Source organism: Onychostoma macrolepis, chromosome 15 (assembly GCF_012432095.1).
Source record: "Onychostoma macrolepis isolate SWU-2019 chromosome 15, ASM1243209v1, whole genome shotgun sequence".
Lineage (NCBI taxonomy): Eukaryota > Metazoa > Chordata > Actinopteri > Cypriniformes > Cyprinidae > Onychostoma > Onychostoma macrolepis.
Genome location: NC_081169.1, coordinates 14,421,817 through 14,436,967, shown reverse-complemented (window position 1 = coordinate 14,436,967; position 15,151 = coordinate 14,421,817). Strand labels below are relative to the sequence as shown.

The 15,151-nt window shown below is 36.7% G+C and overlaps 1 protein-coding gene across 1 annotated transcript; it reads left to right on the top strand.

Annotated features, from left to right (window-relative positions):
* Positions 1 to 176: 176 nt before the first annotated feature.
* On the top strand, positions 177 to 13,575 carry LOC131520659 (alpha-2-macroglobulin-like). The gene is made up of 34 exons (XM_058745064.1): positions 177 to 407; positions 2,165 to 2,345; positions 2,467 to 2,623; positions 3,125 to 3,177; positions 3,296 to 3,316; positions 3,483 to 3,648; positions 3,762 to 3,846; positions 3,942 to 4,059; positions 4,170 to 4,290; positions 4,380 to 4,489; positions 4,572 to 4,742; positions 4,828 to 5,061; positions 5,169 to 5,381; positions 5,480 to 5,629; positions 6,543 to 6,668; positions 6,833 to 6,926; positions 7,661 to 7,787; positions 8,115 to 8,340; positions 8,409 to 8,535; positions 8,607 to 8,728; positions 8,827 to 8,878; positions 8,959 to 9,042; positions 9,125 to 9,301; positions 9,395 to 9,470; positions 10,546 to 10,702; positions 10,798 to 10,872; positions 10,954 to 11,116; positions 11,202 to 11,395; positions 11,477 to 11,689; positions 11,814 to 11,932; positions 12,080 to 12,161; positions 12,327 to 12,419; positions 12,511 to 12,616; positions 12,906 to 13,575. The coding sequence occupies exons 1-34, from the start codon at positions 322 to 324 to the stop codon at positions 12,944 to 12,946; spliced, it is 4,320 nt and encodes a 1,439-aa protein (XP_058601047.1). The 5' UTR covers positions 177 to 321; the 3' UTR covers positions 12,947 to 13,575.
* Positions 13,576 to 15,151: the final 1,576 nt, after the last annotated feature.

Here is a 15,151-nt window from a genome sequence, read left to right as displayed (position 1 = left end):
GTAATGGCAGCATAAATTCATTGTAAACTTTGAGTTGTTAAACTGCAAAATATGTTTTGTAAATATCTGTATAAGTAATTATTAAATAATATGTCATCTGTATTTTACTGCATAAATAATACTTTTAATATTTAGCACAGCTGTATTTTTTAGGCTTTAGTAGTGCTGATATTGCAGAGGTTTTGAAACTGTGTTGCCTACATGGTTGAATCATTAATCATATGATCAATACAAATGTTTTGAAGGACCTTCTTTAGCATGAGACTCCCTTTATAAGAGACGGTTCAGTTCATGTCGAGACCTGGATGATCAGTCCTCATCATGGATCTGAACGCTAGCTGCTGTTGGAAACGGCTCCTTCTGTTCTCTCTCCTTCTCGTCTGTGTCAGTGGACAAACATCAGGGCCGTAAGTAACTGTGTTTCTATTGAACGTTTGTTTTAATGGTAACACTTTAGAATAATGGTCCGTTGTTAACAAGTAACTATGCAGGAAGTAATAGGTAGTACTACATTAACACTCAACTTAATACTATTAACTAATAGAGAAGCACGATTAACTAAGCAGTAAGTAATAGCAAATTTAGGAGAAAGGTAGTTCCTTATTAGATATGTGATAATTATTAAATAAAAATCTCCTCATTGAGAACTACTTGTGAACTATGACCAATTAATAAAGAATAACCAATTAATTACTAATCACAACAGTAACGTCTTAAAAGTGAACAATTGGATTCTTTGTGGAAATTAATTTATGAATATGATATCCCCCAAATAAGTCAGCTACAGTTTGAAATTGTGACTTCTACTCTTACCAAAGGATGGATGTTCTCTGTTTATTTCAATCAAAACAGAGAATAATAATAAAACGATAATTCACTTAAAAATGTTAATAATTAGGAAGTGATGCTGACAAGCTCATGATTGAATTAGTTCACAATTATGAATTCTGTTTTATGTCAGTTCAATATGTATCCCACTCCAAATGATCTACTGGTAGAATATCACTAGTGCTTCACACAAATGTATGACTGTATCATGTGTCATATATAAAACATTACATAACTTATTAATTTGTTTGTGAGTAATTACTGAGGGGTTAACATGTTTTTCACTTTAAAATAATGGTCCAGATCACTAGTAGTTCCTTAGTAGCACCTTAGCTTTGAAGTGAAAAATACATGAACCCCTCACTAATTACTCAAGCGTTAGCTTGTCAGCCTTCAGGAACTACTAGTGATCTGGACCATTATTTTAAAGTGAAAAACACCTTAACCACTCAGTAATTACTAAGTAATTTAATCCGTTATTTAACATATTTAAATCTGACACATAGTGTACATTCATACATGAGGCACATTCATTTGTGTGAGGCACTAGTGATATTTTACCAGACACTGTAATCTGAATATGCTGTTTTGTGCTTAACACAATATAAATGCAGTCGATGCCTTCATTAAGGATGTGAATTGCTTTTGTCAAGAGAACATCATTATTTATATTCAAGAAAAGTCCTCCCCAGCCTACTGTCACTAAAATACTGAACTGACACAAACTAGAGCTCATAATTGTTAACCAATTCAATCACATTTTAAATTAATTATTTTTATTATTATTATTCTGTGTTTTGTTTGAAATAAACAGAGAACATCCATCCTTTGGTAAGAGTAGAAGTCACAATTTCAAACTGTAGCCGACTTATTTGGGGGATATCATATTCATAAATTAGTTTCCACAAAGAACCCAATTGTTCACTTTTAAGACGTTACTGTTGTGATTAGTAATTAATTGGTTATTCTTTATTAATTGGTCATAGTTCACAAGTAGTTCTCAATGAGGAGATTTTTATTTAATAAGTATCAAATATCTAATAAGGAACTACCTTTCTCCTAAATTTGCTATTACTTACTGCTTAGTTAATCTTGCTTCTCTATTAGTTAATAGTATTAAGTTGAGTGTTAATGTAGTACTACCTATTACTTCCTGCATAGTTACTTGTTAACAACGGACCATTATTCTAAAGTGTTACCATTTTAATTTCTATGTAAATTGTCTGTTGCTTTTTTTCAGTAGGCAGCTAGATCAATACATTTCAGCATTTTCTGAAAATGTACCATCAAAAAACTTACCACTCAGATGATTGAACGCCTTATTATATCTTTACAGATCTTTCACAGTGACATTTCCTGCAGTGATCGAGTCGGGATCTGAAGCTAAACTGTGTGCAAGTCTTCTCAAGCCCAATGAAAGCCTTGTCATGAACATTTATGTGGTTCATGGTAACCAGAGCACTTTACTGCTGCAGGAGAAAGCTGAGGAAGAGTTTCACCGCTGCTTTAACTTCAAGGTCTGTCATCAGCACATTATAATAAATATATTAAAATATGTTTGTTTCATCATAATTCATCTAGGTTTTTGAGATGGCCTGTTCGCAGAGGTTGTGAATACAGGATATTATTTCTCATCAGGCTCCTCTGGTAGAAGCAGAATCAGTGCAGAAAATGAAGGTAGAACTTCAAGGAGAGTCTTTCAAGATGACTGAAGAGAGAAAAGTCATGTTCAGATCTTACCATCCTCTGACCTTTATCCAGACTGATAAACCCATCTATACTCCAGGACAGACAGGTGAGATGTGAATGTTTCAAAGGTTAAACAACAATTAATAGGCCTACTGCTGGTGTCATCAAGTATATTCCCCCTCCTTGACAAAGCTACATTTTAGAAAACAGTATATTGAGCATCACAGTTTAACCTGGCTATGCGATGCTAAATGTGTACAGTTTAAAATGTCACGGATAGATGCTTAGAAATAGATGCCCAATCTATTAAACGAGGATGCACAGTGCTGGAGCCGTTATGTAAACAGGTCACCATGCTAGTATGTTCGTGCAGTCACTGTCACTGACCCCGCAAATATACAAATAGAACATTAAACCCAGGGATTAGGAATGTACAGGAATGTACAGTGTGCAATAATGAATACCTGTACATCGTAACCCAGGATTCTATTCAGAACAACAAACTGGATGATACAGTACCGCTACAGTAGGCTACGTCTGAAATACTGGTTATCACAATACAAACAAGGATTATAATTATATTTATCACACATTTTTGTTTTCACAGTGAATTTTAGAGTTGTTACCATGGATAAAAACTTTTCACCACTTGATCAGCAGGTCTGGGGTGTTTTATTTATTTTCTTTATTTTTAAATATATTCAACACGCAAACATGTTGTTGACTTTTAATCATATCAGTTTTGCAAATTATTTAATTACTATTTGCTTTTTTACAGTACAGTACAGTGGTGCTTGAGGTAAGAACACAAAACCTTCTGTACAGTCATTCATGACAAGCACAACACTGACTGTTATTTTTGCAATAATTGTGTTTTCAGTAATTATTATGTATTTCTTCATTATTGATCAGTATATGTGCATGCTGGCTGTAACTGACTGCCCTTTGTGTTTGGTATTAAATAGGACAGTAAAGGTAACAGGATTGGTCAATGGACAAATGTTTCTTCGACAAGGTGGATTTTGCAGCGCTCTTATGAATTAAACCCAGAAGCCCGTCAAGGCATGTACAAACTAAATGCTTTTATTGGTGAAAGGATTATCTCGCATTATTTTGAGGTGAAAAAATATGGTAAGTCAAATGAACAATTTGCAATGTTCACAGAACAAATTTCAATAATATCTTTGTATATTTTTATCAAACTTGACTAATAATAAGTCTAATTTCTGCCCCCTGACTTGTAGTTTTACCTAAGTTTGAAGTTACTGTGACAGCACCAAAGACAGTGTGCATAGATGATAAGTTAATGGCAGTTGAGGTTTGTGGAAAGTGAGTAGCATCTTTACTTAAACAAATTAAAAGCATAAAGAAAGCTTTTCTTTATGCTTTCTTCCATCCATCCTTGACTTGTACATTTTTCCCAGATACACTTACGGGCAGCCTGTACCTGGTAAATCATGGGTGAAAGTGTGTCGTGATATTCCAAGCTACTCTTACAGGCCTGACAAACACAGTCCAATATGTGTGAATGAAACCACTGAGGTTTGTCCGTTTCACTACAGTACCAAAACTGTCATTAGACATTTATTTCCTACATCCAGCCTATTAAGTCACTCTTAGGCATTATGTTTGTGTTCATTCATTTCCATTAGATGAAAAAGACAGGCTGTGCCATCCATACCTTAGATGTATCTGCCTTTTTAAATTCAACATATGAGGATCGACTAGAAAATTCTCTTCATGTTGAAGCAACAGTCACAGAAGAAGGAACAGGTGAGCTATTAATTACTGAAAGGAGAGTTTTAAAATCTGATTTCATTAAAATACAAGTTTCACGCTCACCATCTATTTGTATTTTACAGAGATCACCATGACAAACTCTGAAACTATATCTCTCACTTATGAAGTTGGCAAATTCACACTTACTGACCTGCCCAAAACATATGAACATGGAGAAGTTATAGAAGGAAAAGTAAGTCTAAGATCAGGTTCTCAGTTTAACAACATTGATATGTACAGAATCATTTATTCCTTCAAAATCTTATTTTCAACAGATCAAACTCTCAAATTTCAAAGGCGCACCAATTCAAAACAAAGTTGTTTATCTTTTGGAGGGTGAAACCTGGTCCTCAAAACTGCTCCTAAATCTCACTACGGACAGCGATGGACTGGCCAGCTTCTCTCTTAATACGTCTAGTCTTTCTAAAAAAGATATTAATCTGATGGTATGACTGTTGCTGCTCATCCACCAAGTGTTTGATCAGTTAATGTTTTAAATACATGAAAATATTGGCACATTCTTTTTTCCAGGCAAGTGTGTATCCAGCATTTCAGTATCATGGTTACAAAACACCTTACTTCTCTACGGATAGAGAAACAGTTCAGCTTTACCAGCCTGCCACTCCATACACGCCAACATTAAGTGAACTGATTATAGAGAATATTGAGCAACCATTGAAGTGTGATGCTGAGTTTACAGTGACCATCAAGTATTATTTTGTTGGAGAGACTGCTGAAGTCTTCAAAACTGACATTGTCTATATGGTGAGAACATGCAGTACATTCTTACAGTGATGACTTCATTGTTTGTTAACAGTATTAACTGGCTGCACTGGTCAGTTTGTCATCGGAGTGTCATCTGTCTGTTTCAGGTCTTGTCCAGAGGAGTGATCGTTCATCATGGATATGAGAAGGTTGAAGTGAAGTCTTCTAATGGAGCAGCAAGTGGCACAGTGTCATTTAAACTGTCTGTTGGTGCAGATCTGGCTCCTGCAGTGCAGATTCTGGCCTACTGTGTTCTGCCCAGTGAAAATGTTGTTGCTCGTAGCACAAAATTTGACATTGAAAAGTGTTTCAAAAACAAGGTATGTAGAAAAAAAAAAAAACACATCTGCCCATTTACATTAATCACGGTCATTCTGATTCAGTACTAAAATGACACACTCTACTGTTGTCGTCACAGGTGTCTCTGCAGTTTTCTCCTGCTAAAGCAGTTCCTGGTGAGAAAAACACTCTCCAGATCTCAGCTCAGCCTGGTTCACTGTGCGCCCTCGGTGCTGTAGATCAGAGCGTCCTGATCCTGAAGCCAGGAAAACGTCTGGATACTGATAAGGTGTAAATTCTTTAAGATTCAGTGTTGATTATCTGTGTCTTCATAGTTGGAATATATGAATCTAGTGTCTACTATCATTATTGTTTAAGATGACATGGGTGTTAAAGGGATAGTTCACCAAAAACTGAAAATTAACCCATGATTTACTCACGCTCAAGCCATTATAGGTGTATATGACTTTCTTATTTCAGACGAATGTAATCAAAGTTATATTAAAAAATATCCTGGTTCTTCCAAGTTTTATAATGGAAGTGGGTAGTGGTCCAGATTTTGAAGCAAAATAAAGTGTGTCCATTTCATCATAAAAAATGCTCCACATGGCTCTGGGGAGTTAATGAAGGCCTTCAGCGTTTTGCGAAAAATGTCGGAGGATTTCGATATAAGCCAAGAGGAGACCTTTATTCTTTTACAATAAACAAAACTTAGTTCTTGAGACTATTCTCACTGGAGCTTTTGCTACAGCTGCCGCTGGAACGTCACTCTCTCGTGAACGTGCGTACGACAGTTAGCGGAAGCTAGAGACAACAGTTTATAAAGTTTTAAATATAGATATTTTTTCTTACACAAATGCATCAATTCACTTCAGAAGGTCTTTATTAAACCCCAGGAGCCGTGTGGAGTACTTTTTATGATGGCTGGATGTACTTTATTTTGCTTCAAAATCTTGACCACTATTCACTGCCATTATAAAGCTTGGAAGAGCCAGGACATTTTTAATAGAACTCCAACTGTATTCATCTGAAAGAAGAAAGTCATATACACCTAGGATGGCTTGAGGGTGAGTAAATCATGGGGTAATTTTCATTTTTGGGTGAACTATATATTTAAACCTAATTTTTTTTTCCCAACACAACATAAAGATTAAGAGGTACCCTGACATGAATTATTTAGTGTGAATGTGGTCTCATCACAGATCTTCAACATGCTGCCAGTGCAATCAGTGTCAGATTATCCTTACGGTGTTGAAGATGAGCGGGGATGTCTGCATGTGAGACCCCGTCGAGCTGTACCAACAGACAACACCTATGAATCCTTGAAGGTAACAGGTGAATTAATGTGTAACAGTGCAGTAGATTAGGTGAGTATCTACATGCATCAATATATCAATGCATGTGCTTAAAATTCCTCTTATTCTGGCAGCTAGAATTTTTATTTTATTTTATTTATGTTACATTTAATGTGGTTCATTTTGCTGTTCGACAGAGTGTGGGACTGAAAATGGCAACAAATTTGGCTGTGCGAGTCCCTCAGTGTCTGTCATACAAGGGCTTGACTTATCACAGATATGAAGATCTAGGTAATATCTGTAATGAATGTATAGAGTTCATTAATGCATACATTTGCTACCAATGATTTAATATGACTGGAATTCACCATTATTAAGCACTTTTTCATAATGGCACTGCAAGAGCACAAATCTTTGTTTTGTGACAGTTGTGTCTGATCTATAAAGTTATTTAAATCAGCAGTTCTCAAAATTTGTGACATCAAGGAACTGCTTGCAAGAGATGCACCTCTCAAAATGTAAAGGGTCATTTATTCTGTGAGAAAAGTGTGAGATTGTAAAAGACATAATATGTTTAAGTTTAATGTATTGGCTTTTATATTCTTATTATACTTTTATTTTTAATTTTTTGACAGTGTATCTGTTTAGATGTTAGATGTACAAACCAGAACAGATATATTTTTTTCAATACAAACTTTATTTATAAAGTTATAAATCATGTATAGGCCCCTTGATTTAAAAAAAAAAAAAAAAGATTTAAATTTATTAGCATATTACAAAGAATTTGGAAATAAATAGTTACAGTATAAACAAAAGGGAAAATATCATAATGGTTGAAATGTTGTCATTATAAACGAATATATTGTACGTAGTTTTAATGTTGTGAACACAATGTTGTGAATATTGTTTAGATATTTCAGAAAGAATATAATGTGACAGAGATACGAGACAATAGTTCTGTACTAAATTGCTACAGTGCATGTTCTGATTCAGGTATCACATTATATCATGTGCTTTTTTTGTAGTGGTGTTTCATTATTACAAAAGTCTATCTGGTGTAGCGTTTGATTTGAATGATGGAGGCTCTTCAGTTGAAGTGACAGTTCGTTCAGTCTTTCCTGAAACATGGATTTGGCAACTTGCTGCAGTTGGGTTAGTGACAATATTGTTATCTATCAACATCATTTAACATCAGATTAAACCCACAGTAACTGTAATGCTTCTCTTGGCACTGTGCATGCAATGAGATTTTGTTCAGAATACATAAATACACATGTAAATGAATATGTGAATTGGATTGCAACGTTTAGGGTTCATATAAACAGAACTTTCATTGGATTCATTCAGATTGACAAAAATTAGACATACTAGAGACCTACTATGAATCAGATAATCAGTGTTTTATATCTGTGCTGAATGTTGTAAAAACAAAACAGCATCTTAACAGTCCAATCAAATGCTGTTGTAATTTCAACACAGGGACTCTGGATCAGCTCAGGTTCCTGTCACGGTTCCTGACACCATCACCTCTTGGGACACGGAGGCCTTCTGTCTGTCCTCCAAAGGTCTGGGTCTGGCTCCTCCTGCTCAGCTGACAGTTTTCCAGCCCTTCTTCCTGGAGCTCTCTCTGCCTTACTCCATCATTCGTGGGGAGATCTTTGAGCTGAAGGCCACTGTCTTCAACTATCTGTCCAAGTGCATCATGGTGAGACTTCAGACTCCGTTTTATTCAGTCATATCAAATATGCCACTAATCATGTGTTTGACTGACAGGTTAAAGTGACTCCAGCTCCTTCCTCAGACTACACTCTCAAAGCCTCCTCTGATGATCAGGATTCATCCTGTCTGTGTGCTAATGGAAGAAAAACCTTTAAATGGATCCTCACTCCTTCTGTTCTTGGTGAGTTTTCCAGTCTGAATCATTGTTTCTCAGTCTCTGTTGTATCTTCACGTACATGTCTTGTGTTGTAGGAGTCTTGAATATTACCGTCAGTGCAGAGGCAGAGGCGTCCCAGACTGTGTGTGACAATGAGATTGTGAGCGTGCCAGAGAGAGGACGCATTGACATAGTCACACGAAGTCTGCTTGTACAGGTCAGCGCACATCAAATAGCTCTCAGATGTCGTTTATGCACAATCCTAATGGTGCTTATGTCAATATGATGTGTTGATGTTATTGTTTTATTCTGCAGGCTGAAGGAACTGAAAAGACAGAGACCTACAGCTGGTTACTGTGTCCAAAGGGTTTGTCTGCAGACAATATTTAACATCATAGTGTTTCTCTGCAGATCACTGATATGTGTTTCTGTCTCTCTGGTTCATAGGTGACAGTCTCTCAGAGGAAGTGGATCTGACTCTTCCTAAAGATGTGATAGAGGGATCAGCCAGATCTTCTGTTTCAGTCATTGGTAACATTTACATACACAAGCAGAAATGAGAAGTCTGTTTGAATTTCTAAAATGTAGTGTTTTATATGTGTTTGATTTGTAGGAGATATATTGGGTCGTGCACTGAGCAATCTTCATGGATTATTACGGATGCCGTACGGCTGTGGTGAACAAAACATGGCTGTTCTTTCTCCCAATATTTACATTCTGCAGTATCTGGAAAACACAGAGCAGCTCACCTCAGCCATCCGAGAAAGAGCCACCGGCTTCCTTAAGAGCGGTGAGAGAAATTAGTCATGTCAAGAAAATACTAAGAAATAAAGTTACAACACTTGATCAGCTCAAAATGTTTAATCACTGTCAAACTCAACAGGATACCAGAGACAACTGAACTACAGACATAACAGTGGTGCATACAGCACATTTGGTTTTGGACATGAAAATACATGGTAAATATTTGTAACTTTTCACTCTCGCTTTTTTCCTAAATATTTAGCAGATAGATGGTATTTAGTTTCAATAACTTGTGTACAGACTGGAGCTGTCAAATGAATAATCACAGTTAATCGCATCCAAAATAAAAGTCTGTATTTACATAATATATGTGTGTGTGTGTGCTGTGTATATTTAATATGTATTTATAAATACACCCAAAACATCATCAGATTTTCTCATAAGCAAGTAGAACATCGCTGCCTGTTTGCAGCTTGCTAAAGATCATGTGGACAAGCCAGAGGGCTATTGGAGAATTTTTTTGTGGACAGACGAGACCAAAATAGAACTTTATGATTTAAATTAGAAGCGTTATGTTTAGAGAAAGGAGCACACTGCATTCCAGCATAAGAATCTTATCCCATCTGTGAAACAAGGTGGTGGTAGTATCATGGTTTGAGTTGAGCTGAGTCTTAAGGGAATGGGGGCCATGCAGCAAGACAACTACACCAAGCACACAAGCTGTTTTATCAAGGAATGGTTAAAGAAAAACAAAGGTGATGTTTTGGAATGCCCGAGTCTGTGTCTGGACCGTAATTCAACTGCATTGTTGTGTAAGGACCTGAAGCAAGGAGTTAATAGGAGGAAACCCACCAACATCACAAGTGGTTTTGTACTGAGGAATGAGCTAAAATTCCTACAAGATGTTGTGCAGGACTGATCAGCTTTACCTGAAATGGACTTTACCAAAATGGAGTCACACCAGATACTGAAAGCAAAGATTCACATACTTTTGCAAAATATGTGAATCTTGTGTGAAAATCTGATGATGTTTTGGGTCATATTTAATGCAGAAATATAGAAAATAGTAAAGTGTTCATAAAATTTCAAGCAGTATTATATATCATATTTCTTTTAATACATGCATGCATAATAAATATACACAGTACACCAACCCACACACACACATATTATGTAAACACAGACTTTTATTTTGGATGCTATTAATTGTGATTTAATTGATTGACAGCACTAATTTAATCAACTGAAACAACTTATGGCATTATTAAAATTGAAACTTTAAAACACCAGGTTGACTGCCTTTGTCCTGAGGTCTTTTGGCAAAGCACAGAAATACATATTTATCGATCCACACATTATTCAGAGTGCAAAGGAATGGTTAATAAGCAGACGAGATTCAGACGGTTGTTTTATCCAACAGGGAAGACTGTTCAACAACAGAATGAAGGTGTGCTATTTGTCACTAAACATTATCACAGAAACAATGCCTATCTATCTATGACAACAATATTGTACTTTATGTTCCTCTAATATATATTTCAGGGTGGAGTGAATGATAATGTGACCATGACTGCCTACATTATTGCATCACTGCTTGAACTGGAAACTCCAGTCACAGTAAGTTCATCTACAGGAAAAACAGTATAAACTCACAGAAAAATGACGCTCACAGCTGCTGTTTCTCTATTTTTGTTTCAGGATCCTGTCGTCACTAAAGGTTTGTCATGTTTGAGGTCCGTCATTGAGGATGTCAAAAACACTTACACCACTGCTCTGCTCGCCTACACTTTCAGTCTGGCTGGAGACACGGACACTCGACAGAAGCTTTTCAAGAAACTGGAGGATGTTGCTATTTCAGACGGTAAGAGATTTGTTTCTGATGGCTTTCTCTTGTCTTTTCATGCTTGTTGAGTTACTGGTGTCTCTTTTGTCCATGTGTCCTAAAGGGTCTCGTCTCCACTGGTCTCAGTCTGCATCTGCTGATGACTCTGATTCTCTGGCAGTGGAGATCAGCTCATATGTGCTGCTAGCTGCTCTCACTGCAGAGACACTCACTACAGCTGATCTGGGCTTTGCTAACAGGATTGTCAGCTGGCTTGTGAAGCAGCAGAATGCCTATGGAGGATTCTCCTCCACACAGGTGACTCAAAATACTCAAATCAAACACATATTTTCTGAATAATGGGTAAAAGTCACGTTACTGAACACATTTATTTCTCAGGACACAGTGGTGGCTCTTCAGGCTCTGTCTTTGTACGCCACCAAAGTGTTCAGCTCTGACGGCTCCAGCACAGTGACTGTACAGTCAGCAGGAGACACTCACCACTTTGATGTCAATCAGGACAACAAGTTACTGTACCAGGAGAAGCAGCTGCAGAACGTTCCAGCCAAATACAGCATTGAAGTGAAGGGCTCAACCTGTGTGTCTGTGCAGGTCTGTAGAGCGTTCAGCTTCTTTAACTCACATTCACTTTCTCTCTTTCCTCTCTTGGAATTTTGTGGCTATTCTACTGTGAGATGGTTTATGAATGTGATTTTGTTCATGTTTATTCTCACAGATGGCTCAGTTCTACAACATTCCCACTCCTTCTGAAACTAAAACACTGAGCATTGATGCTAAGATTGAGGGAGATTGCAAAACATTGGGACAAAATTTCATTTTGAACTTCACTGTCAAGTAAACACAGATTTAGATTACTATTATGGCTACTGTTTTGTTTTATGGTGTACTGATACCTCTTTAGTGAATGCCTACAATGATTGACAATTTGAAAAGTTGTGTTTTCTAGCATTGAATTAGACCTGTTAATTCTCTCTTTTTAAGATATCATGGTCCCCAGGAGGCAACGAACATGCTCATTGTGGATATTAAACTTTTATCAGGATTCACAGCTGATACATCATCTGTGAGTTTGGGTGTATAAAGTAATTATGAATTAAGAGACACCAATTTTTACACATTTTTACTATAGTTTTCTTGCACAATTACTTTACCTTGCAAAAACTGAAAAAACACCTATAATTATCATCATCTTCATATTTTCATATTAATAATCATATTTTCCCTATAGCTTAGAATGCCATTTGGTTCAGCAGTACGTGCTCAGATGAATGTGGAGCGGGTTGACACAAAAGAAGACCGTGTCATCGTTTATTTAACAGAGGTGAATAAATAATAACATTTATATAATTAACATGTATTCAATCATTTCCATGACTGGCACTGTATATGCATTTTTATTTATCCTCCTGCAGATTCCAAAACATATTTCTATGAATTACAAGATGAAAATGAAACAGGTCCTACCAGTAAAGAATCTCAAGCCAGCAGTGGTCAAAGTATATGATTACTACCAAACAAGTAAGATTTTATTTTAACATTCAGATAACTGTAAAGGTATACTGTTTAATGCCATTTTGATTAAATAAATAAATAACAAAGTGTGTAATTCATAAAGTCTTTACTTTTAATATTGTATCTTGTCTTGTTGTTGACACGAAGCCACGCTGAATGAATTTACCATGAACTGGCGTGCTCATTTATTAATCATATTACTTGTGTGCGTGTGCGTGTGTGTGAAGACTTGCTTTACTACAGTCAGGGATAAACTTCTATTCATTTGTGTCTTGATGTTACCTTCTTCCTTCAGGTGATCAGTCAGAGACAGAGTACTCCTTCCACTGTCAATGAGATCATGCCCTTCAATTCTGCAGCTCATAATACTGTATGAGCAGTTATTCTCAGTGGCATTGGTTTATTACATTTGTGATTTTCATGTGTGTTTTTAAATGTGCACTCAGTGGCAGTAGGTCACTCACAATTTTGTTTGTAATTTGTTCTTGTTTTTGAACAGAACATGTTTGATCTTATCATAGAAAATAAATCATTTTAATGTTGTAAAAAATAATGAAACCACCAAAATATTGTACAATAAACTTTAACGTTTTCAGAACATCCCAGGAAAAAGTTGCTCTATAAATCTATGTTGCCTTCAAAAATCGATCAGATGATGGAGAAAGGAAGTGAAGCTGACACTGAAGCTAAGACACAAGGAAAGGAAGCATAAAAAGGAAACAAGAGTACACAAATAAGAAATGAGAAGCACCCATAGACTACTTTAAATTTCGAAGTTCAGTGAAGTTGAAAAAATCATAAAAATGATGCAAAAGCAACTAAGTATTGTAGTATAACCAAGGAGAACAGTGTTGTGTGAACTGAATTCGGCGGCATTATATTGCATAACAGTGAAATAATGGATTTATTTTTTTCTAATAACAGTGATGTTATTGAACTTTTCACAATAAAAATCATAAAAATGATGTAAGTGCAATTCTTTCAAGCTATGTTTTACAGTATAACCAGTAGGAGAGCACTGATCTATGAACTGAATTTGGTGAAAGTAAAGTGCGTTTCAGTGAAGCTATGCAAAAGCAATTTATTTGCCAACTAAGTGTTGTAATAAAACCAGCAGGAGAGCACTGATGTGTACAATGAATTTGGTGATAGTACAGTGTGTTACATTAAATTTATTGAATATGTTTAATAATTTAATAATGTTAAATTATTAAATATTTTTTTCATAAAAGAATATAATAAAAAATCATGCAAAAGCATTTTTTTGTCAAACTAAGTGTTGTAGTATAACCAGCAGTAGAGCATTGATGTGTGCACTTAATTTAATGGCATTTCACTGAATAATAGTGAAGTTATTGAATATTTTTTAATAACAGTGTCACACCCCAGCACTGTTTGTTGTGTTTTCATTCCCCATGTGCTCTGTGTGACCTGGTTTTCCCTCATGTTTGATTGTGCCCATATTTGGTTATGTTCCTGTTTCAGGAGAAACCCCCCCGCACTCCCCCCACTCACTCACCATCATGAACAGCACTGTGGCTGCAGTGAAGTCATTCAGGCTTGGTTCACACTGCAAGCTAAAGTGGCCCAAATCCGACTTTTTTGCCCAGATGTGACCCATATCTGATTTTCTTATGACAGTCTGAACAGCACAAATCTAATTTTTTCAAATCACTTTCATATGTGGTCCTAAATCGGATACATATCCGATGTTTTGCAATGCGACTTCAGTCTGAACAGCCATGTCGCATTTCATGCGATTTTTACGTCATTGAAATGCGACAGACGTCACAATTCTGCGCTGGAAGAAATCGTGCTCTCCTTCTTCTTAATATTCTTCTTCTTATCACTTCGTTATTTAGGCTCCGATTGCACATTAACTTAAAAATGGCCAAACACACGCTAACACAAGCAGCATCCATTTTTATTTCCGCAAACACAGTGCGCTGCATCTGACATCATGTCTTCTGCGCATGCGGGTCACTTCAGGGCCGTATACGGTTCACACATGAGACTGATGGCAGTCGCATTTAAATGACAATGTGAACAACAGTGCAAAAAAATCGGATTTCAGAAAAAAATCCGATCTGAGCATTAAGACCTGCAGTGTGAACTAAGTCTCAGATTCCTGGGCAGCTCCATCTCTCAGGACCTGAAGTGGGACATTCACATAGACTCTATTGTCAAAAAGGTCCAAGAAAGGTTGTACTTCCTTCGCTAGCTGAGGAAACTCAACCTGCCACAGGAGCTGCTGAAACAGTTCTACTCCGCCATCATTGAATCTGTTCATTGCACTTAAATAACTGTCTGGTTCGGTTCAGCTCAGCTACGAAATCTGACCTCAGAAGACTACAGAGAGTAGTCCGGACTGCTGAGCGAATCATTGGTACAACCCTCCCCAGTCTCCAAGAACTGTACTCGTCCAGAGTGAGAAAAAGGGCTGGCAAAATCACTCTGGACCCCTCACATCCAGCACACTCCCTCTTTCAACTGTTACCATCTGGTCGACACTGCAGAGCTCTGAGCACCAGAACGGCCAGG